The sequence below is a fragment of the Scardinius erythrophthalmus genome (genome assembly GCF_964197995.2).
Source record: "Scardinius erythrophthalmus genome assembly, chromosome: 13".
Taxonomy (NCBI): domain Eukaryota; kingdom Metazoa; phylum Chordata; class Actinopteri; order Cypriniformes; family Leuciscidae; genus Scardinius; species Scardinius erythrophthalmus.
This window is the reverse complement of record NC_138233.1, coordinates 43,071,424-43,094,029: the sequence shown is the minus strand read 5'-3', so window position 1 is coordinate 43,094,029 and position 22,606 is coordinate 43,071,424. Positions and strand designations below refer to the sequence as shown.

At 38.4% G+C, this 22,606-nt stretch overlaps 1 protein-coding gene across 2 annotated transcripts in view; it reads left to right on the top strand.

The window, feature by feature from the left end:
- LOC308700528 (thyroglobulin-like) overlaps positions 1-22,606 on the top strand; it is a 467,177-nt gene that overhangs the window by 27,592 nt on the left and 416,979 nt on the right. For both annotated transcript variants that reach the window (XR_014031316.1, XM_081382160.1), the window contains exon 5: positions 18,950-19,165. Coding sequence is in view for 1 of the 2 variants with exons in the window: in XM_081382160.1 (XP_081238286.1) it covers positions 18,950-19,165 (216 nt within the window). In the remaining variant the exon portion in view is untranslated. The remainder of the gene's footprint in view (positions 1-18,949; positions 19,166-22,606) is intronic.

Below are 22,606 nucleotides of genomic sequence, written 5' to 3'. Positions count from 1 at the left end.
TTTTAGTGTATTATGTGTCAAAATATTAATGCCACGATTTTAATATGCATAAGTTAAATAGGAATACGCCTAAATTTGTACGTCGTTGTTTGTATACGTTGTTTATAAGTAAATAAATTACGTTTTTGTGCTGTCCACTGTCAGTATTATACGTTTCTGTGTGTATAAAACATAAATAAATGTACGTATGGTAGAACTACACTTTACGTAAAAATACACATGTATTCTCATGAGATCACGTTGCAAGTTAAGATCAAAGTCCATTTGTGTCCACAGTACATTGTTTGCAAAGGCTTGAACTTTCATGCTCATATTCATGTCATTTCACAGTTATGCCACATTGTTCATCAGTGTTTCAAAGCACCAAGTCACCACTTTAGTTGAGGGGCCACACACATGAGGAAGTCATAGATAAATAATGCTTAGTTAATGATGACTACTGTATTTGAATGCCAACATAATTCGTATGTTATGTGCTGTGATTGGCCAATTTGGGGGTCTGTCCATTTACCTGCAGGCTATGAAGAAGACATGAACATGCTGGATAACTCAATGAATGGATGGTTAATGTCATGGTGTAATGAACAGAGACTGCTCTTTGTAAATAATTGGAATCTGTTCTGGGAGCGACCTAGGCTCTTCCGTGCTGATGGCCTTCACCCCAGCAGAATCGGAGCGGCTCTTCTGTCGGACAACATCTCCAAGACGCTACACACCATATGACTAGTAAGTCAAAGTCCAAATCACACTCTTTGCTGTCCAAACTTAATTGATATAAGTACCAATGTAGAACATTATATTGAAACTGTGTCTATTCCTCGTTTAGTGAGATCAAATAATAAATCTACTGCAGGATCTAAGAAAAATCTAATTGTGATTAAACCAGAAAATCTCAATATTAGTGAACAAAAACAATTTATAAAGCTAGGTCTTTTAAACATCAGATCGCTTACACCTAAGGCGGTTATTGTAAATGAAATGGTCATTGATAATAGTTTCGATGTACTTTGCCTTACTGAAACCTGGCTTAAACCAAATGATTATTTCGGTCTTAATGAGTCTACTCCTCCTGGATACTGTTACAAGCATGAGCCCCGTCTGATTGGTCGTGGCGGTGGTGTTGCTATAATCTATAAAGATATTCTTACTGTTACTCAGAAAACAGGTCACAGGTTTAATTCGTTTGAAGTACTTGTGCTAAATGTTACTCTCTTAGATGTAAGAAAGAAATCCATATTATCTCTAGCCTTGGCTACTGTATATAGACCGCCTGGGCCTTACACTGATTTCCTAAAAGAGTTTGCAGACTTTCTCTCAGATCTTTTGGTCAATGTCGATAAAGCATTAATTGTTGGAGATTTTAACATACACGTAGATAATTCAAATGATGCGCTAGGGGCTGCGTTTACAGATTTATTAAACTCCTTTGGGGTCAAGCAAAACGTAACTGGTCCCACTCATCGTCTTAATCATACGCTAGATTTAATTATATCACATGGAACCGATCCAACCGATATAGATATTATACCGCAAAGTGATGAAGTCACTGACCATTACATGGTCACTTGTGTACTACGTACCGCTGAAATCTGTCATGTTGCGCCGCGTTATCGACCAGGCAGAACAATCCTTCCAACTACTATAGATCATTTCTCAAATAGCTTACCTGATCTATCTCAGCTGCTCAGTGAACCCAAACAAACAGATGAACTAGAGGAAATGACTAGCACTATGAGCACCATTTTCTCTAGTACATTAGACATTGTTGCATCAATTAGATTAAAAAAGGTTAGAGAGAAAACTAAAGCACCATGGTACAACAGTGTTACGCATGTTCTAAAGAGAGAAACTCGTAATTTAGAGCGTAAATGGAAACAAACTAATTTAGAGGTCTTTAGAATCGCGTGGAAAGACAGTATGTCACGTTATAAAAAGGCCCTAAAAGCAGCCAGGGCTGAGCATCTCCGCAAACTAATAGAAAACAACCAAAATAATCCTAGGTTTTTATTTAACACCGTGGCTAGACTAACAAATAAACAGACGTTACCGGAGCAAAATATTCCGTTACAGTGTAGTAGTAATGATTTTATGAATTTCTTCACTGAGAAAATAGAAAGCATCAGAAACACAATTGTAAATGTACAATCTTTAATGGTGTCTTATGATTCAGCCTCAATTATCACCCCGCAAGAACAATTACAGCGCTTTGCAACTATAGGACAGGAAGAGTTAAATAAACTTATCATTGCATCTAAACCAACAACGTGTTTATTAGATCCAATACCAACTAAACTACTGAAACAAGTGTTACCTGTAGTGGAAGAGCCTCTTCTCAATATTATTAACTCGTCTTTATCCTTAGGTCATGTTCCAAGAATATTCAAGTTGGCAGTTATAAAACCTCTTATTAAGAAACCACAATTAGATCATAATAACCTAGCAAATTACAGACCCATTTCAAATCTTCCATTTATGTCTAAAATACTAGAAAAAGTTGTGTCCGCTCAATTGTGCTCTTTCTTGCAAGAAAATGACACCTATGAAAAGTTTCAGTCTGGATTCAGACCGCATCATAGCACTGAAACTGCGCTCGTTAAAATCACAAATGATTTACTTTTAGCTTCTGACCAAGGCTGTATCTCAATATTAGTTTTACTTGATCTTAGTGCTGCGTTCGATACTATAGATCACACAATACTCTTAGACCGACTACAAAACTACACTGGTGTTCAGGGACAGGCATTAAGCTGGTTCAGATCATACTTATCAGACCGTTACCATTTTGTCTGCGTAAATGGGGAAAAATCGAAGATAACGTCAGTAAACTACGGTGTACCGCAAGGATCTGTGTTAGGCCCTCTGTTATTCTCAATATATATGCTGCCACTTGGAAATATTATAAGAAAACATGGAATTAATTTCCACTGTTATGCTGATGACACTCAATTATATATTTCATCACGACCAGATGAAAACGCTAAATTATCTAAATTAACAGAGTGTGTTAAAGATATAAAATACTGGATGACATGTAATTTTCTGCTATTAAATTCAGATAAAACGGAGGTATTACTTATAAGTCCAAAAAACTGCCCACAAAACCTCTTACAATACAACTTTAATTTAGAAGGGTGTCCTGTTACCTTATCCTCTACAGTAAAAGACCTGGGTGTTATATTAGACCGCAACTTGTCTTTTGAAAATCATATTTCATATGTTACAAGAACAGCCTTTTTCCACCTTAGAAACATTGCTAAGTTACGTAACATGCTATCAGTTTCTGATGCAGAAAAGTTAGTTCATGCATTCATGACCTCGAGACTAGATTACTGTAATGCTTTATTAGCTGGTTGTCCTGCATCCTCAATAAACAAGCTACAGTTAGTCCAAAATGCCGCCGCTAGAGTTCTTACTAGATCAAGAAAATACGATCATATAACACCAATTCTGTCGTCTCTACATTGGTTACCTATAAAGTTCCGTATCAATTACAAAGTATTGCTACTGACCTATAAAGCCCTAAATGGTTTAGCTCCCGTGTATTTAACGGAACTTCTATCGCCCTACAATCCATCACGCTCTTTAAGATCACTAAATTCAAGGCTTCTGGTCATTCCTAGGATATCTAAGTCCACTAAAGGAGGGAGAGCGTTTTCACATTTAGCTCCTAAACTCTGGAATGGCCTTCCTGATATTGTTCGAGGCTCAGACTCGCTGTCCCAGTTTAAAACTAGATTAAAGACGCATCTCTTCAGCCAGGCATTCACATAATACTTACATTTTATACTACAGTTGAATCAGATTGAATGCATTAATATTGCGAACAGCAGCTACGCTAATTATTTCCCATATGCTTTTCTGTGGTTATCTCGGGACGCTAGTCCCGAGGTAAATACAGATCGTCAGCTCCAGTTTGTATCCAGCCTCTCATGGAAACTACAGATTCTCCAACACCCGTGCAGAGACGACTCGGCGCCTGTGAAGAGACGACTCGACGCTGGCGATGTTTATGCCCTAAATCAATACATGATTAACTAACTGTATTTCTCTATGTACATTTCTGAAATGCACTTTCTGTAAAGCTGCTTTGAAACAATATGTATTGTGAAAAGCGCTATACAAATAAATTTGAATTGAATTGAATTGAACTCAGATCATAATGAAAACACATTGTTCATCAGTGTTTCAAAGCACCAAGTCACCACTTTAGTTGAGGGGCCACACACATGATGAAATCATTGATAAATAATGCTTAGTTAATGATGACTAGTATTTGAACGCCAACAGAATTCGTATGTTATGTGCTGTGATTGGCCAATTTTGGGGTCTGTCCATTTACCTGCAGGCTATGAAGAAGACATGAACATGCTGGATAACTCAGATCATAATTCAGAAAAAAAGTTCTCACATTAATTGATATACTGTTCTAGCCTGTATGCATGCATTAGATAATGTGGATTTTTGTACATTCCTTTAATAATTCGAAGAGTAGTCTTGCATGCATGAATTAATACTTTTTTATGCATGAATTCATGATGATTCATGTACCATAACCATAGCTTTATCCACAGTGGGTGGTAAAGACCAATTTTTTTGTGTGAACCAAGGAAACATCATGATCATGCGTAATAAATCATAATTCATGATGATGTACTCATCTTAGTTAATGTTTTAATTAAGGTGTTGTTCATCCATGAAGTCATGAATGAAAAACGTTGATCTCGTGTTTGTTCCTGATGATTCATGAGATATTAATGCATGAATTAATGCATATTTCATGCATGAATTTATACATGAATTCATGATAATTCATGTACCCTTACCGTAAAGTGTTACCGATACACACTTACTGTTTGCATTTAAAGTGTTATTTCAGTTATTTATATTTATTTTATTTATACTGTTTTATTTTTTTATGTTCAATTTGTGGAAAGGAGTTAGATTTCTCATGTGAAATCGTACAGGGGAGAAGCCAGACGGTAGAGTTTATAGCAAAACATTTTGCAGTGTTTGCATGTCCTTTACTGCATAGAATTCATTAAAATAGAAGTAAAATAACATTCATTACAAGTTGATTTCAAAATGCACCTAAATTGTTTTGCATTTTGTGATTTTCAGTTGAATAAAAGACTATTTTCCATTCATATATTTCATCATTGAGGATTTCTTAAAAAATGTGTAAAAATTTCGTCTTGTCTCGTTCTCGTGAACCCAATCTCGTGTCTCGTCTCGTCTCGTGGAGTAAGCGTCTCGTCACACCCCTAGTAATTATACACCATTTATTTCTATATAAAGTATACAAATATCACAGCTAAACCCATTTTATTCTTTTATTCAATTTAAGAATTATGTTTAAGTTTAAAAACAGTAGCCTATTAGTAAAAAAAATCAAGTCATACATAGGGCTATACTGCCCTCTTGTGTTCAAAATCAGGTAGGCCTATTGTATCTATATAAAAATATATTGCTAACTTAAAAACGAAAGTAAAATATGTTCGTCCGCACGGACATTGATAATGGTGCGGAGCAGAGCGAGCGTTTTCAATGAATTCCTCCCTATTCAGGCACTTTTGGGGCCCATAACATGCTCAAAAACTCTTGAAACTTTGCACACATGTCAGAACCCGCGGCCATCAGGGCCGGGCTGAAGCTGGTACCCGGGCGTGGCAGGGGGGGCTCAACAGCGCCTCCAATCTCGGTCAGCATGAAGTCAAGACACTGAGGATGCTAAATTGCGGACAGATTTTTGATATCTCGAACGGTTTGGCCGTGGCGAGGAAACAAATTTAAAGGGACACAGGAAGTGTATCATAACTTCAGCATACATGAACTGATCTTGATGAAACTTCCGCAGTGTGTTTGTTGTAAGAGGCCGATTACATGGATCTGACTATTGTGAGTCAAAGTTATAGCGCCACCAACTGGCAGCAGGAAGTGTGTCACTTTCAAAATGCTTTGAAATCACCCTCTTATTTGTACCCGATTTGCTTCAAACTTTATGTGTATAATGCAGACACATGGCAGATATAAGCCTGTTAAAGGATTATTGATATCTTAAATACTGTTGTCGTGGCAACGAATCAAACTTTCATATTGTTTTTTGATGCTTTTGAGACTCTTAACATACTTGAAATTGCATGAAACTCTACAGACACATCACACTTATTATCCAGTAGACATGTGCAAAGTTTCAGAAATGGGCGTGGTGAGGGGCTCAGTAGCGCCACCTTTAGTCAAAAATGGGGGCTTAGTTTTTCCTAGAATCACAAAAATCGGTATGTATATTGTTCTCATCGAGCCGGACAACTTTCTAATTTACAGTTATTAGCTCCGAGCAACAGGAAGTCAGATATTTTGGTTTGAATGTGTTGTTTTGGAGAATTCTCTCTCTCTCTCTGTATCTGTGTCTGTGTGGGGTGTGGGGGATTTGTCTGTTAGGAGAAATTTGCTTTTATAATTGTTTTTCAAGGTTTCAGGGGCTTTTGGGGCCCTTAATGTGCTCGAAAACTCTTGAAACTTTGCACACAGGTCAGAACCTGCGGCCATCAGGGCTGGGCTGAAGCTGGTACCCGGGCATGGCAGGGGGGCTCAACAGCGCCCCCTTGAATGGGGTCCGAAAGCTTGGTCCATAGATCAAACTAGCTTGAATGAATTAATATGAAACTCGGTACACATATAGATCTCATCGGGCCGAACAACTTTCGCACTCTTAAGTTATACGTCAGCCCAACAGGAAGTCAGCTATTATGGGTTGTTTGGAGAACGCTTGCTGTGGAATTTGAAACACTCCTCCTAGAGAATTCAATCGCCACCAAACTCGGTGTGTATGAAGTAAAGACATTGAGGATGCTAAATTGCGGAAGCATTTTTGATATTTCGAACGGTTTGGCCGTGGCGAGGAAACAAATTTACGGCGAGAAAAGAGAAACACCAAGTGGTATAACTTCTGCATACATTAACTGATCTTGATGAAACTTCAGCATTGTGTTCGTGGTAAGAGGCCGATCAGATGGATGCAACTATTGTGAGTCAAAGTTATAGCGCCACCAACTGGCAGCAGGAAGTGTGTCACTTTCAAAATGCTTTTGACAAAAGTGGGGGGGGGGTTAGTTTTACCTACAGTTTTAAAAATCAATATGTATATTGGTCTCATCGAGCCGGACAACTTTCTAATTTACAGTCATTAGCTCCGACCAACAGGAAGTCAGATATTTTGGTTTGAATGTGGATTTCTTTGCAAAATCAGCCTCTGAATTTTTACCCACTACTCTTAAGTGGCTAATTTTATTCCCACCAAACTTTTTCATCATGTTGAAAATACATTAAAGATGCTAAATTGTGAACAAATAATACATATCTCAAACGGTTTTGCTATGGCGAGGGATTAAAGTAATGTCAAAAATCGAAACCCTTTTTTTCTATTTAATAATTGTTTAAGTTTAAAAACAGCCAGAATGTTTTTTTAGTCCAAAAAATAAATAAATCATGTCATTCTTAGTGCTATACTGCCCTCTTGTGTTCAAAATCAGGTAGGCCTATTGTATCTATATAAAAATATACTAGGTATGTGGCGGTGAGAATATTTTACCATCGGTTAATCAACGGGTTAATCAATGTTGTGGAATATTTTGAGTGTATCATAAAATCAGAATAAGGTAAGACAAGTAATATTTTCTGTCTTTTTTTATATATAAATATATATATATATATATATATATATAAATCCTCCTCCTAGAGAATTCATCTGATTGCCACCAAACTCGGTGTGTATGAAGACAAGACATTGTGGATGATAAATTGCGGACGGATTTTTGATATCTCGAACGGTTTGGCCTTGGCGAGGAAACAAATTTATGGCGAATAAGGGACAGAGGAAGTGTGTTATAACTTTATTTATTTATTTATTTTTATTTTTATTTTATTTTATTAGTTTATTTGTCAGGGACAATGTACAAAATACATTAATCTTTCGAAAAGATGTTTTGTACCAGAATTAGCAAAAGCTACTTTCCATCTGTAGTCCCCGGGCAGGTGCACAATATTAAAACATAAAACAAAAAAAAAAAAAAAAACGAATCAAAAAACCATAACATCCTAAAATATATACAACATAGTCAAAAACATTTACTTCAATATTACATTTGTAGACTTTAAATGAGCTGATGCTGACACAGCTGGTTATCGATGATGTAATTTTTTAAGTTTCGAGAGAAATTATTTAGATCCACAGATAATTTCAAACTATCTGGGAGTTGATTCCATTGTTTAATGGTTTTATATGAGAAGGCTGTCTGTGCAAAGGCGGAGGATCTTTTCGGGATAGCACAATTTCTATGAGCAGTGGAGCGGGATGTTCGGTTCGTTTGTTCAGAGTAAAGTTTTATGACTTTTTTCATTGAGGGTGGAGCAATATTATTAACAATTTTGAAAATAGTTCTTAAATTTGTATATCGAATTAGAGAATCAAAACTTAATATTTTATATTTGTTGAGGATATTACAGTGATGATAACGAGGGGCTTTTCTGTCAAGCACCTTTAAGGCCTGATTATAGACCGATCTGAGCGGTTTGAGTGTGGTCTCGTTGGCCTGAGACCAACAGGACAAACAGTAGGTGATGTGTGGAGAAATCATAGCATTAAAATACATGAAAGATGCTTCAGTTGTCAAACTATTCCTAATGTGTCTAAAGATGGAGATATTATATTTAATAGAATTGTACATTCTTTTAATATGTTTTTTAAAACTTAGAGTTTGGTCCAAATGGACACCTAGAAATTTTATCTCTGTCACGATGTTAATTTTTTGTCCATTAACATAGATGTTAGGCATATCTTTAACTTTATTGGACTTAGCGAAATACATTCCAACAGTTTTTTCAATATTTAGTGTTAAGCAAGAAGATTTAAGCCAATTACTTATTTTGTCCATGGCTGAGGACAATTTAGTGGCTACTTGCTCAATATCCCTCCCATGTACGTAGATGACGGCATCATCTGCGTACATGATGATGTCTACGCCCTTGCACACAGCCGGGAGATCATTGATATAAATACTGAACAACAAGGGTCCCAGAATTGATCCTTGCGGGACCCCAGTTGTGCAGGGCTTCAGAGAGGACAATACATTTTTTACCCTCACACATTGCATCCGATTTGAAAGATATGATTGTATCCAATGCAGTATCTCCATGGACAGATTATACTTAGAGAGCTTAGACAGGAGGACACGGTGGTTTACCGTGTCGAAGGCTTTTCGCAAGTCCAGAAACACGGCACCCACCGTGCCCCCTCTGTCCAAGTTGGCCTTTATGTTTTCTATCAGATAGCAGCAGGCTGCATCGGTGGAGTGGTTACGTCTAAAACCGAACTGCATGGAGTGCAACAAATTATTAAGTCAAGTCAAGTCAAGTCATCTTCATTTATATAGCGCTTTTAACAATGTAGATTGTCTCAAAGCAGCTTCACAGAGATAAGCGTATAATTTAAGGTAACAGAGATTGTTTCGGCTTTACAGCAGAGTTAAGTTATTTCCATCTAAAGTTAGTTTTAATTGATTTGGTTCCGTCGCAATGATCATTTGTTATTAAATTAGGGGCCGCTAAGACGACACCATTCTCTCTACACAGACTTTAAACGCGAACCTGTGAGAAACGCTGATGGCGGTCACATGCGCATTTAGAATGGGTTCAATAGTTATGTGCGTTAGAATATACGCAGGTTTGGAATTCCCTACAAGCCAAGCCTAAACAAAGTACTTGTCTTTCCTTATAAATTTTGATAAGGAATTTTATTTTATTTGTTGCTTTGGGGTAGGACCGCGAGACGAATTTTCCCGACAACGCCTTATCTGTAGAGTGGTAGTGGGATCCTCCATAGGGAGAGACTAGTTGGCACTTCAGCACTGCGTTGTCATCGGTCCAGGTGAAGGTCCTTCGTCAGATCTGGATACGGCCTGGATCCGGCAGGCTGCAGGAAAAACCTTGGGATAAACACAGACACTAAAATTAGCGTAGATGCCATTCTTCTCATGATGTAACGAGTACATCAGGATTTTTGGGAAGTGTTCCCGGTTCCGGCTGGCCTAATCTATGCAGCATAACATTAAATTATAGAAGTCTATAATGTATTATGTGAAAGCTAGGTCAAAGAGATGTGTCTTTAATCTGGCTTTGAACTGACAGAGTGTGTCTGCTTCCCGGACAATGGTAGGAAGACTGTTCCAGAGTTTTGGTGCTAAATAGGAAAAGGATCTACCGCCAGCAGTCGATTTTGATATTCTAGGTATTATCAACTGGCCGGAATTTTGAGATCGCAATGGACGTGACGGACTATAATGCGTTAAGAGCTCGCTCAAGTACTGCGGAGCTAAACCATTCAGTGCTTTGTAAGTAATCAGCAATATTTTAAAATTTATGCGATGTTTAATAGGGAGCCAATGCAGTTTTGACAGAACTGGGCTAATATGGTCATACTTCCTGGTTCTGGTAAGAACTCGAGCTGCTGCGTTTTGAACCAGCTGTAGTTTGTTTATTAAGCGTGCAGGGCAACCACCTAGTAGAGCATTACAATAATCTAGCCTTGAGGTCATGAACGCATGAACTAATTGTTCCGCATTTGTCAATGAGAGCATATGACGTAATTTAGATATATTTTTAAGATGGAAAAATGCAGTTTTACAGATACTAGACACGTGACTTTCAAATGTAAGATTGGTATCAAAGAGCACACCCAGGTTCCTAACCGACGACAAAGACTTAACAGAGCAGCCATCAAGTGTTAGACAGTATTCTAGGTTATTACGTGAGGAAGTTTTTTGTCCAATAATTAGAAACTCTGTTTTTTCAGAATTTAGAAGTAGGAAATTACAAGTCATCCAATTTTTTATATCCGCTATGCATTCCGTTAATTTTGTGAATTGATAAGTTTCGTTAGGTTTTGAAGAAATATAGAGCTGAGTATCATCGGCATAACAGTGAAAGCTAATGCCATGTTTCCTAATGATATCTCCTAAGGGTAGCATGTACAGAGTGAACAGCAGCGGTCCTAGTACTGAGCCTTGTGGTACGCCATACTGAACTTGTGATCGATGAGACATCTCTTCATTTACTGCTACAAACTGATAACGGTCAGATAAGTATGATTTAAACCATGCTAGTGCATTTCCCGTAATGCCAACATAATGTTCGAGTCTATTTAAAAGAATGTTGTGGTCAATGGTGTCAAATGCAGCACTAAGATCGAGAAACACTAATAGAGAGATACAACCACGATCGGATGATAAGAGCAAATCATTTGTGACTCTAACGAGAGCTGTTTCGGTACTATGGTACGGTCTAAATCCGGACTGGAAATCCTCGCAGATATCATTTCTTTCAAGAAAGGAACACAGTTGTGAGGATACTGCCTTTTCTAATATCTTTGACAGAAAAGGTAGATTCGAGATCGGCCTGTAATTGACTAATTCTGAAGGATCAAGTTGCGTTTTTTTAACAAGCGGTTTAATCAAAGCCAGCTTAAAGTTTTTTGGTACGTATCCTAGAGACAAAGACGAATTAATGATATTAAGAAGAGGATCTATGACCTCTGGAAGTATTTCTTTCAGTAGCTTAGTCGGTATAGGGTCTAACATACATGTTGTAGATTTAGATGATTTAATGAGTTTAGTAAATTCTTCCTCTCCTATAGCAACGAATGAATCAAATTTTTCCTCAGGGAGACTACAATGCACTGCCTGATGCGATACTGTAGTAGACGGTTGCATAGTTATAATTTTGTCCCTGATATTATCAATCTTATAAGTGAAGAAGTTCATAAAGTCATTACTGTTGTGTTGCTTGGAAACTTCGGTGCTTGAAGCTTTATTTTTCGTTAGTTTAGCCACCGTTTCAAATAAATACCTAGGATTATGTTTATTTTCTTCTAATAGGGTTGAAAAATAAGCAGATCTAGCAGCTTTTAAAGCCTCTCTGTAAGTAATTGAGCTCTCTTTCCATGAAATGCGAAATACCTCTAGTTTTGTTTTCTTCCAGTTGCGCTCCATTTTTCTGGCTGCTCTCTTAAGGGCCCGAGTGTGCTCGTTGTACCACGGCGTTGGACTATTTTCTTTAATCTTCTTTAAGCGCAACGGAGCAACTGTGTCTAAAGTGCTGGAAAAGAGAGAGTTAAACGTTTCTGTTGTAATATCTAGTTCTTCTAAGCTATCTGAGATGCTGAGATGATGAAACTGATTAGGAAGATTATTAATAAAGCAATCTTTAGTAGCAGAAGTGATAGGTCTCACATATTTGAAACACGGAGTCGGCTTTGCAGCCTTGGCTAAATGCAAATTACACGAGACTAGATAATGATCTGAGATGTCATCGCTCTGCTGCAGAATTTCAACGGCATCCACATCTATTCCGTGTGATAATATTAGATCTAGAGTATGATTACGACGATGAGTAGGTCCTGACACGTGTTGTCTAACTCCAATTGAATTTACAATGTCTTTAAATGCCAATCCCAATGCATCTTTTTCATTATCGATGTGTATATTAAAATCACCAACAATTAGTACTTTATCTGCAGTCAATATTAATTCTGATAGAAAGTCCGCAAATTCTTTGATAAAGTCTGTATGGTGCCCTGGTGGCCTGTATACAGTAGCCAGCACAAATCTCAAACGTGATTTATCGTTTACACTATATATTTTTACATTAAGCACCAATGCTTCAAAAGAATTATATTTAAAACTTGATTTCTTAGTGGTTTTGAAACTATTACTATAGATTACAGCAACACCACCCCCTTTGCGTTTCAGACGAGGCTCATGTTTATAACAGTAATCTTGCGGGGTTGATTCATTTAAAGTAATGTAATCGTTTGGTTTTAGCCAGGTTTCTGTCAAACACAGCACATCTAGGATATTATCTGAAATCATATCGTTAACAACGAGTGCTTTTGAAGTAAGCGATCGAATATTCAGCAACCCAAGCTTTAGCATTTGCTCATCTGTATTATAGCTGTTTTTTATTTGTTGAACATCAATTAAATTTTTAACCTTAGTTGGGTTTAAACGTTTTTTGGATTTCCAAATTCGGGGAACAGACACAGTCTCTATATGACGATAGCTAGGTGAAAGAGGCTCTATGTGATGGGATTTATCTGACCTTGGTGACGCGAGGCCGCTAGCAGACAGTCGGTTAAGCCAGTCTGTCTGCTTCCTGACCTGAGCCCCAGATTGTCATGTTTGAGCTCTAAGACTATGAGCCATATTACTAGAGAGAAGAGCAGCACCATCCCAGGAGGGATATTACAATCTAAGTGATCAGTTAACTGCTCTACGATTGCTTTCTCAAGAATTTTAGATGCTACAGGCAATATACTAATAGGCCTGTAGTTGCTTATTTCATTTTTGCTTCCAGATTTATAAATTGGGGTTATAACCGCTGTTTTAAAGACACTGGGGAAGATACTCTCATCAATAGATTTATTCACAATATATGTAATAGCTGGTATTAAAATCTCCCTATGTTTTTTAAAGAGATCTATCAAGTCCCCAGAAATCTTTAGCTTTTGAGTTAGATAATGATTGTATTATTTTATCTGTTTTAGAATAATCAATGTGTTTAAAAGACAGAACCTCATAATCATAAATGGAGGGCTGAAGTGATAAACAAGGATGAAGCAATCCAGAGGCGTGTTGGATAATTTCATTCACTGAATCAATAAAATAATTATTAAAATAGTTTGAAACTGTTAGACCATCCTTATGGTTTTCGTCATTTATTTTCAGCTCTATTATTCCACTCTTAGTTTGCGTCTTTCCAGTTAATTTGTCTATAGTTTGCCAAAGTTGTTTAGAATTGCCCTTTGCTTGTTTAATTATATTCAGAAAAAAACATTGCTTTTGCTTGTCTTAGCTGTTGAATGACTTTATTTCGAAGTCCCTTATAGATCAGGCAATCAGTTGTAAGTCCCGTTTTATGGGACTTTTTTAATGCTGAATCTCGAGTTCTCATCAATTTCCATAGATTATCATTTAACCAAGGTAGAGGGATTTTGCCTTTAGGCTTTACCTTTTTTCCTTTAGAATATTTAAAAACAAGCTGTTGAAACATCTTTATAAACTCACTAGAAGCTGTATTACTCTCTTTATCATTTACCAATTCAAACCAATTTACCTTTCTTATTTCATTATCAAGCTTCTCAATATCTTTCCTGGGGATATAGAGTACAGATTCATTAATATCAACCTTATTTAAATTTCGGTAGCGCGCTTTTGACAGTTTCCTTGCAACCAATGTTAAATTATGATCAGAAAGACCTGTTATTAAATTATAAACTTTACAGATACGGTCAGCTTTGTTAGTAAAAACTAAATCAATAAGCGTTTGAGATGTCTTAGTAATTCGAGTTGCTTTTTCAATCATTTGTGTTAAATAAAATTTTTGAGTAATCTCCTTTAGTTTTTTTCTACCATTTTTATCGATCCAATTTATATTAAAATCCCCCATAAGAAGTATTTCTTTCGCATCACATTTTTTAAGAATGTCAGTTAGGTGATCAAAAAATACATTAGTTGATGTCGGAGGCCTATACAAAGCAAGAACAGCAAATGACATTTCCGGAGACAGCCTAATTTTTATCCCTACACATTCCAAAACATCTCCCACTGATTCCATTTGTACACATTGAAAAGTGTCCTTGACATAAATCATTACTCCGCCCCCTTTGCCATGACCACGGTCACGCCTATAGATGTTGTAGCCTGGAATATAAACAGTACTATTTGAAGTGGTGGGTTTTAGCCAAGTCTCTGAAAGACACAAAAAGTCAAGGTTGGAATGTATTAGCAACTGTTCAAGTTGTTCAGATTTCGATACAGCGCTTCTTATATTTAGGTGTCCCCCAAATACACCTTTAGGTTTAACCTTTCGGTCCCAGAGTACTTTGGCATGATTGACAGTCTGAAAGAATCTGTATCTCTGTTGTTTGGTGACAGCGTTTGAGAGACACGGCATAGATAGATGAGGCGAATGCAGCGAATCACATGCCGCTCCAACTTTCTCCATAGCGCCTTTTTGTTTGTTTACCCCAGTATCCGTACAAAATGTATCTATGCGTGGTGTCTGTGTCAAAGCACCCGACAAGTTCTTTTTACGCAATGTCTCAGTACCGTCTGGGGAAAGTGCATCTAACTTTATCGCAGTAGAAACCTGTGAGATTCCAGATCTATCCTCCGCCGTGCACAGTGTTGATGACCAGCGATTTTGTCCGTTTATTTTTGTGTGCTCGTAGAAGTAACTCCACACATGGGTGAAACGCCATTTGCTCCCGTTAGTTCTTCCCCGCTGCCAGGTCCGGGGTTTAGATGTATATCCCCGCACAGTAAGAGTAAAGTGCACAGCCAGGTTAAAACAGCTGATCCTCGGCGGCGCTTATCAAAACGGGAGCTGATCGTTAAAGGCACAACTGCGCGTCCTTGTTTTAAAACAGACGCGTAAATGGCGTGTTTACTCCATGTGTTGAAAGGTGGTGGTACGTGGCGCGTTGCGTTGTAATCTGACCGGCAGCAAAGAGCTTGCCAGTCACTCCATGTTGAAAGTAACACCGCAGCAAGCACATGCAAGGCGATCACCACATACTGATTTATATTTAGTCGCCCACTTTTTCTTAGATAAGGCAACTGTAATTCAGCATCAGGTCCACTGTTGTTAAATGGCGATTCCTCAGAATGTATTAAGGAAGGTGAGCTCGCAGGACCTGCCAACCTGCAGCCTCCACCTGACGCCATCTTTGAGACGTCAACCACGTTGTGGTCGATAGTATCAAATGATCCAGTAACAAGTATGCTATTTTAGAATTAAGTCAATTAGTAAGTCCTATAATTACCAAAAAGTACCAATAAATGCACCTCTTGATATCAATAACATCACAATCACTTCAGCATACATTAACTGATCTTGATGAAACTTCCGCAGTGCATTTGTTGTAAGAGGCCGATCACATGGATGTAACTATTGTGAGTCGAATGAACCTCACTGGTTGTTCCGAAGTTGAACGAAAGTCTTAATAATAATAATAATAAATTTTATTTATAATGCACTTTACATTTCAGCGAAATCTCAAAGTGCTACAGTAACAAGAGGTAAAAAAAAAAAAAAAACAGTCCGAAAACCACACAATACATTACAATAAAACACCACAAAATTAAAATCAAAAACATGGGAGTTAAAAGGCCTGTTTAAATAAAAATGTCTTTAGACCCTTCTTGAAAACCTCCACGGTTTGTGGAGCCCTTAGGGACTCTGGGAGGGCATTCCAGAGCCGTGGGGCGACTGCCTGAAAGGCCCTATCTCCCATGGAGGAGAGTTTAGTCCTTGGTTGGTACAGGCAGTAGGTAGAGGTAGAGGAGCGGAGGTTACGTGTTGTGGTGTGTGGAATGAGGAGTTCACTGAGGTAGGCAGGGGCAGTTCCATGTATGCACTGATGGGTGAGGAGACAGATTTTGTACTGAATTCTGTGTTGAATGGGCAACCAGTGTAGTAATTTCAGGCAAGGTGTGATATGGTCATATTTGCGCCTCCTCGTCAGGACCCGGGCAGCGCAGTTCTGAATATGCTGGAGCTTTTGCAGGCTTCTGCCAGGGATCCCGACAAGGAGGGCATTACAGTAGTCCAACCTGGAGGAGACAAAGGCATGGATCAATCTCTCCGCATCCGGTTGGGAGAGGGAAGGACGGAGTTTGGCGATATTTTTAAGGTGGAGAAAGGAGACCTTACAGAGGTGACGGATGTGGGTGTCCAATGTGAGATTTGAGTCAAGTCTGACTCCGAGGTTTGTAACAGAGGTTGACAGAGCAATGTGATGGCCAAAAATTGATATACTGCTGAGGGAGGAGGACTGGGTTTGGTGAGGGGTACCAATCAGAATGGCTTCAGTTTTGCTGCTATTTAATTGAAGAAAGTTATCAGATAACCATGCCCCTATCTCCTCCAGGCAAACCTGAAGTGCCGACGTCAGCGCTGAGGGGAATGAGGAGTCCATTTTTATGTATAATTGTGTATCATCTGCGTAACAGTGGAATGAAACTTTATGTTTATGAATGATGTGACCAAGAGGTAGTAAGTAGATAGTGAAAAGGGTTGGACCAAGAACGGACCCTTGTGGCACTCCACAACTGACCGTGTGGGGTGATGATTGGGACTGTCCTAAAGCCACATACTCCAGCCTGCCAGCGAGATATGACTGGAACCAGCTTAGTGCGGTCCCTGAGAGGCCAACCACAGACTTAAGACGATGGAGCAAGATGTTGTGATCCACGGTGTCAAAGGCGGCCGACAGGTCCAGAAGGAGAAGGAAAGATGGTGAGCCCTGGTCCGCAGTGATAAGTAGGTCATTCATGACGCGTACCAAAGCTGTTTTCGTACTGTGTGCTGCTCGAAAACCAGACTGAAATTTTTCATATATGTTATGGATTTGAAGATGATTGTGAAGTTGGGCTGCAACCACTTTTTCTAGGGCTTTAGACAAAAACGGCAGGTTTGAAACGGGTCTGTAATAAGCCAGAATTTCCGGGTCAAGTGACGGCTTTTTCAGATGTGGACGGATAACTGCAGTTTTGAGAGCTGCAGGAACTTGACCGGATGTGAGTGACTGGTTGATAATTTCTGTGATCAGTGGACTGATGGCTGTAATGTTGGATTTTAATAATGGTGTGGGGAGAGGGTCCAATGAGCATGTAGAGGTTCTCATGCACTTTAAGATCCTCTCCACCTCTGTCTGAGAAATGCATGAGAAGAAAGAAAATGTTTTACATGGATTTGCAGGACTGATTTTAGAGGAAAATGATCCTGTAGCAGAGAAGTTGGATCGAATTGAAATAACCTTGTTGGTGAAAAAGTCCATAAACTTATTGCACTGGTCTGTACTGGTGTCAGCGTGTGCATATGTGGGAGGTTTGAGAAGAGAATTTATTGATGCGAACAACTGTCTTGAATTTCCAGTGCAGTTTGAGATTTTTTGTGAGAAATATTTAGACCTGGCTATGGTAAGTGCTTTGGAGTACATTTTTTGATGGTCCCAGTAGGCCTGTTTGTGTACATGTAAGCCACTTGAGGTAAATTTCCGCTCCAGGGCACGGCCAGCCGTTTTCATCCTCCGGAGCTCTGTTGTATACCAAGGGGCTGACTAAAAGGTAACTATTTTTGTTTTGGTTGGTGCATGTAACTCAAGGATATTATGAAGGCTGGAATTGTAATGGTCAACAGAACCATTAACAGATGCGAACTGTGTGACTAGTGAAGCTTGCTGTATATCTTGATTGAAGAGGGTGGTGTCAATTGCTTTTAAATTTCTAAACCGGATTTGACGTTTTGTTTTATGATAGGGACTTGCAAGAGGCAATTCCAAGGAGATAACCTTGTGGTCAGACACGCCCAAGTCATAGACTTTCATGTTGGTAATGGGGGCGGTGTCTGTTATAACTAGATCCAGAGTGTGGCCTTTTCTGTGTGTTGGTACTGTGACATGTTGTGTAAGATGTAAACAGTCCAGGAGTTCAAGGAACTCTGCAGCAGGGCGGTTTGTGGGGGAGTCAACATGAAGGTTGAAATCTCCCATAATGAGTGTATTATTGGTTCTTGCACAGAGTGATGTAAGTAGATCTTGTAGCTCAGTGATAAATCCAGGGTGTGGTTTTGGGGGGCGATAGATGAGGAGTATTGTTATTATTTCATTATGAGCTCTGCATTTGAATAGAAGACACTCAAATGTAGTCAACTCTGGCAGTGGGAGAGAGGTGGCAATCAGGTCTTTGCGATGAACAACAGCAAGACCTCCGCCACGACCAGTGTCTTATGAGTTTTGGAACAACATGAGGGTGACTTATTGATGACAGAATTGACATTTTTTGGAGAACTAACCCTCCAAGTAAATTCTATAATCTCTGGTACATTTACCTTGAAGGTCATCCCAAGACCCAGTGTGAGCAGCAGAGAGAAGCAGCAGAGTGTGTTCATCGGATAGGAAACTTCATCCCTCAGTGTGATGAGGAGGGTCAGTACAGGCCTCGGCAGTGCTGGTCGTCCACAGGTTACTGCTGGTGTGTGGACAGTAAGGGGCAGGAGATACCGGGAACCCGAACTCCACCTGGTACCCCGCCAATAAACTGTGACAAGCCTGGTAAGCATGTCTACCTGAACTTTAAGTTTTTTGTAGAAAATTGTCATAGTCCTCTCTCAATAGGTCACATGTCCTATTTTAAATAACTATTTAAATTTAACTATTCTAATGTTTTTTACTAATTAATTGTCTTGGGATCTGATATAGAGAGGTAGCAAATGCTTTTTTTGGGGTCAGTTTTAAAGTTCTTAAAATGAGTCTCTTCTGCTCACGAAGGCTGCATTTATTTGATCAAAAATACAGTAAAAACTGTAATATTGTTAAATATTATTATAATTTAAAATAACTGTTTTATGTTATTAGGGCCCAAGCCCTGAAAGGGCGAAGATAGATAGAAGATCTATCTATCTATCTATCTATCTATCTATCTATCTATCTATCTATCTATCTATCTATCTATCTATCTATCTATCTATCTATCTATCTATCTATCTATCTATCTATCTATCTATCTATCTATCTATCTATCTATCTATCTATCTAACTTTCTTTATTTCTAACTAATCTATCTATCTTTCTAACTAACTTATCTTTCTTTCTTTCTTATTTATCTATCTATCTTTCTAACTAACTTATCTGTCTTTCTTTATTTCTAACTAATCTATCTATCTTTCTAACTAACTTATCTTTCTTTCTTTCTTTCTTTCTTAGTAATCTATCTATCTTTCTAACTAACTTATCTTTCTTTCTTTCTTACTAATCTATCTATCTTTCTAACTAACTTATCTATCTTTCTTACTAATCTATCTCTTTCTAACTAACTTACCTATCTTTCTTTATCTATCTATCTTTCTAACTAACTTATCTATCTTTCTTTTTTTCTAACTAATCTATCTATCTTTCTAACTTATCTATCTTTCTTTCTTTAAACTAATCTATTTTTCCAACTAACTTATCTATCTTTCTTTCTTACAAATCTATCTATCTATCTTTCAAACTATCTATCTTTCTTTCTTTCTAACTAATCTATCTCTTTCTAACTAACTTACCTATCTTTCTTTATCTATCTTTCAAACTAACTTATCCTTCTTTCTTTCTTTCTTTCTTTCTAACTAATCTATCTATCTTTCTTTCTTAGTAATCTATCTATCTGTCTAACTAACTTATATATCGTTCTTTTTTAAATCTATCTTTCTAACTTATCTATCTTTCTTTCTTTCTTTTTAACTAATCTATCTATCTTTCTAACTAACTTATCTATCTTTCTTTATTTCTTACTAGTCTATCTATCTTTCGAACTAACTGATCTATCTTTCTTTCTAACTAATCTATCTATCTATCTATCTATCTATCTATCTATCTATCTATCTATCTATCTATCTATCTATCTATCTATCTATCTATCTATCTTTCTTTCTTTCTTTTTAACTAATGTATCTATCTATCTATCTTTCTAACTAATGTCACAGATCGGGGCGAGCGCCAGCGGGCCGCCCACCCCTCGCTTGCGTGTAGCCCCTGAGGAGCTGACCGTGGAAACAAAGGGAAGGGCAGACACAGAATTCAAAATAAAATATACTCTTTATTAAACAATAAAAACAATCCCAAAACGTCTCTTCAGCGTTCTCTTTGCGCATCTCAGCACCTTCAGACAGAGAGAGGAATGAACATAATTCACAGCTTCCGCGTTCTCTTCCTCAGCGTTCCCTTCGCGCATCTCAGCACCTTCAGACAGAGAGAGGAATGAACACAATTCACAGCTTCCGTGTTCTCCTCTTCAACGCTCTCTTCGCATATCTCAGCACAGCATTAGCAGGCTCTTCACTGGACTCAGGCAGAGAGAGGAATAAATACGTATAACTCACAGCATTACCCAGCTCTTCACTGAACTCAGACAGAGAGAGGAATAAATACGTGTAACTCACAGCATTAGCAGGCTCTTCCAGGATTAGCGGGCTCTTCCAGCATTAGCGAGCTCTTCCAGCATTAGCGGGCTCTTCCAGCATTAGCAAGATCTTCACCAGCCTCAGCAGGCTCCCCACTGGACTCAAGCAGAGAGCGGGGGATAATGATATTTCCCAATGCAGCTGTAACTTCACAGAGCTCAGGTGGAGAGGAGGTTAATGGTATTTCACCCATGCAGCAAGTTCAGGCAGAGAAGAGGTTAATGGTATCTCACCAATGCAGCAGATTCAGGCAGAGAAGAGGTTAATGGTATCTCACCAATGCAGCAGATTCAGGCAGAGAAGAGGTTAATGGTATTTCACCAATGCAGCAGATTCAGGCAGAGAAGAGGTTAATGGTATCTCACCAATGCAGCAGATTCAGGCAGAGAAGAGGTTAATGGTATCTCACCAATGCAGCAGATTCAGGCAGAGAAGAGGTTAATGGTACTTCCCAATACAGCAGATTCAGGCAGAGAAGAGGTTAATAACCAGCTGTGACTGCGAGTGAACAGCAGAAACAATTCCCACACTCGCATATCCACCACACACTGTAAGGTTCCACTTTTGTTCATTTCCACAATAAAACTGCAATTCAACAGACTCCAGTGCAACCAAGGCTTCCGCCCGCAATCCAGCCGAAGTTTTCTCTGTCTCTCTCTTTCTCTCTCTCTCGCGGCCTCCCTCCGCATCCGCGGCTGCGGCCGCTCCTGCGCTGCGTGCCTCACATCTCCTCGTGCCCTCTTCCTCTCCTTTTCTCACCGCCAAAGTGTCCTTTTATGAGCCACCTTCCTCCTCCATGTCCCAATCACCATCCTGTATCCTCTCCTCCCACACCTGCCGCGAGTTTCCCTCGTCAAGCCTCGCCCGCCGCCATGACACCCACGCGGGACACCGGAACCGTCCTGGTGTCACAGCAGACGCGCTCCCCCGGGGAAACAAGTTACAATAAAAAAAAGGTTCCCGCCTTCGTCACCCCGTGACACTAACTTATCTATCTTTCTTTATTTTTTACTAATCTATCCATCTGTCTAACTAACTTATCTATCTTTCTTTATTTTTAACTAATCTATCTATCTTTCTAACTAACTTATCTATCTTTCTTTCTTTTTAACTAATCTATCTTTCTAACTAACTTATCTATCTTTCTTTCTTTCTTTTTAACTATCTTTCTAACTAACGTATCTATCTTTCTTTCTTACTAATCTATCTATCTTTCTAACTAACTTATCTATCTTTCTGTCTTTCTTACTAATCTATCTATCTTTCTAACTAACTTATTATTCTTTCTTTCTTACTTACTAATCTATCTATCTTTCTAACTTATCTTTCTTTCTTTCTTTCTTTCTTTCTGACTAATATATCTATCTTTCTAACTATCTTATCTATCTTTCTTTCTTTTTAACTAATATATCTATCTTTCTAACTAACTTATCTTTCTTTCTTTCTTACTAATCTATCTATCTTTCTAACTAACTTATCTATCTTTCTTTCTTTCGTACTAATCTATCTATCTTTGTAACTAACTTATCTATCTTTCTGTATTTCTTACTAATCT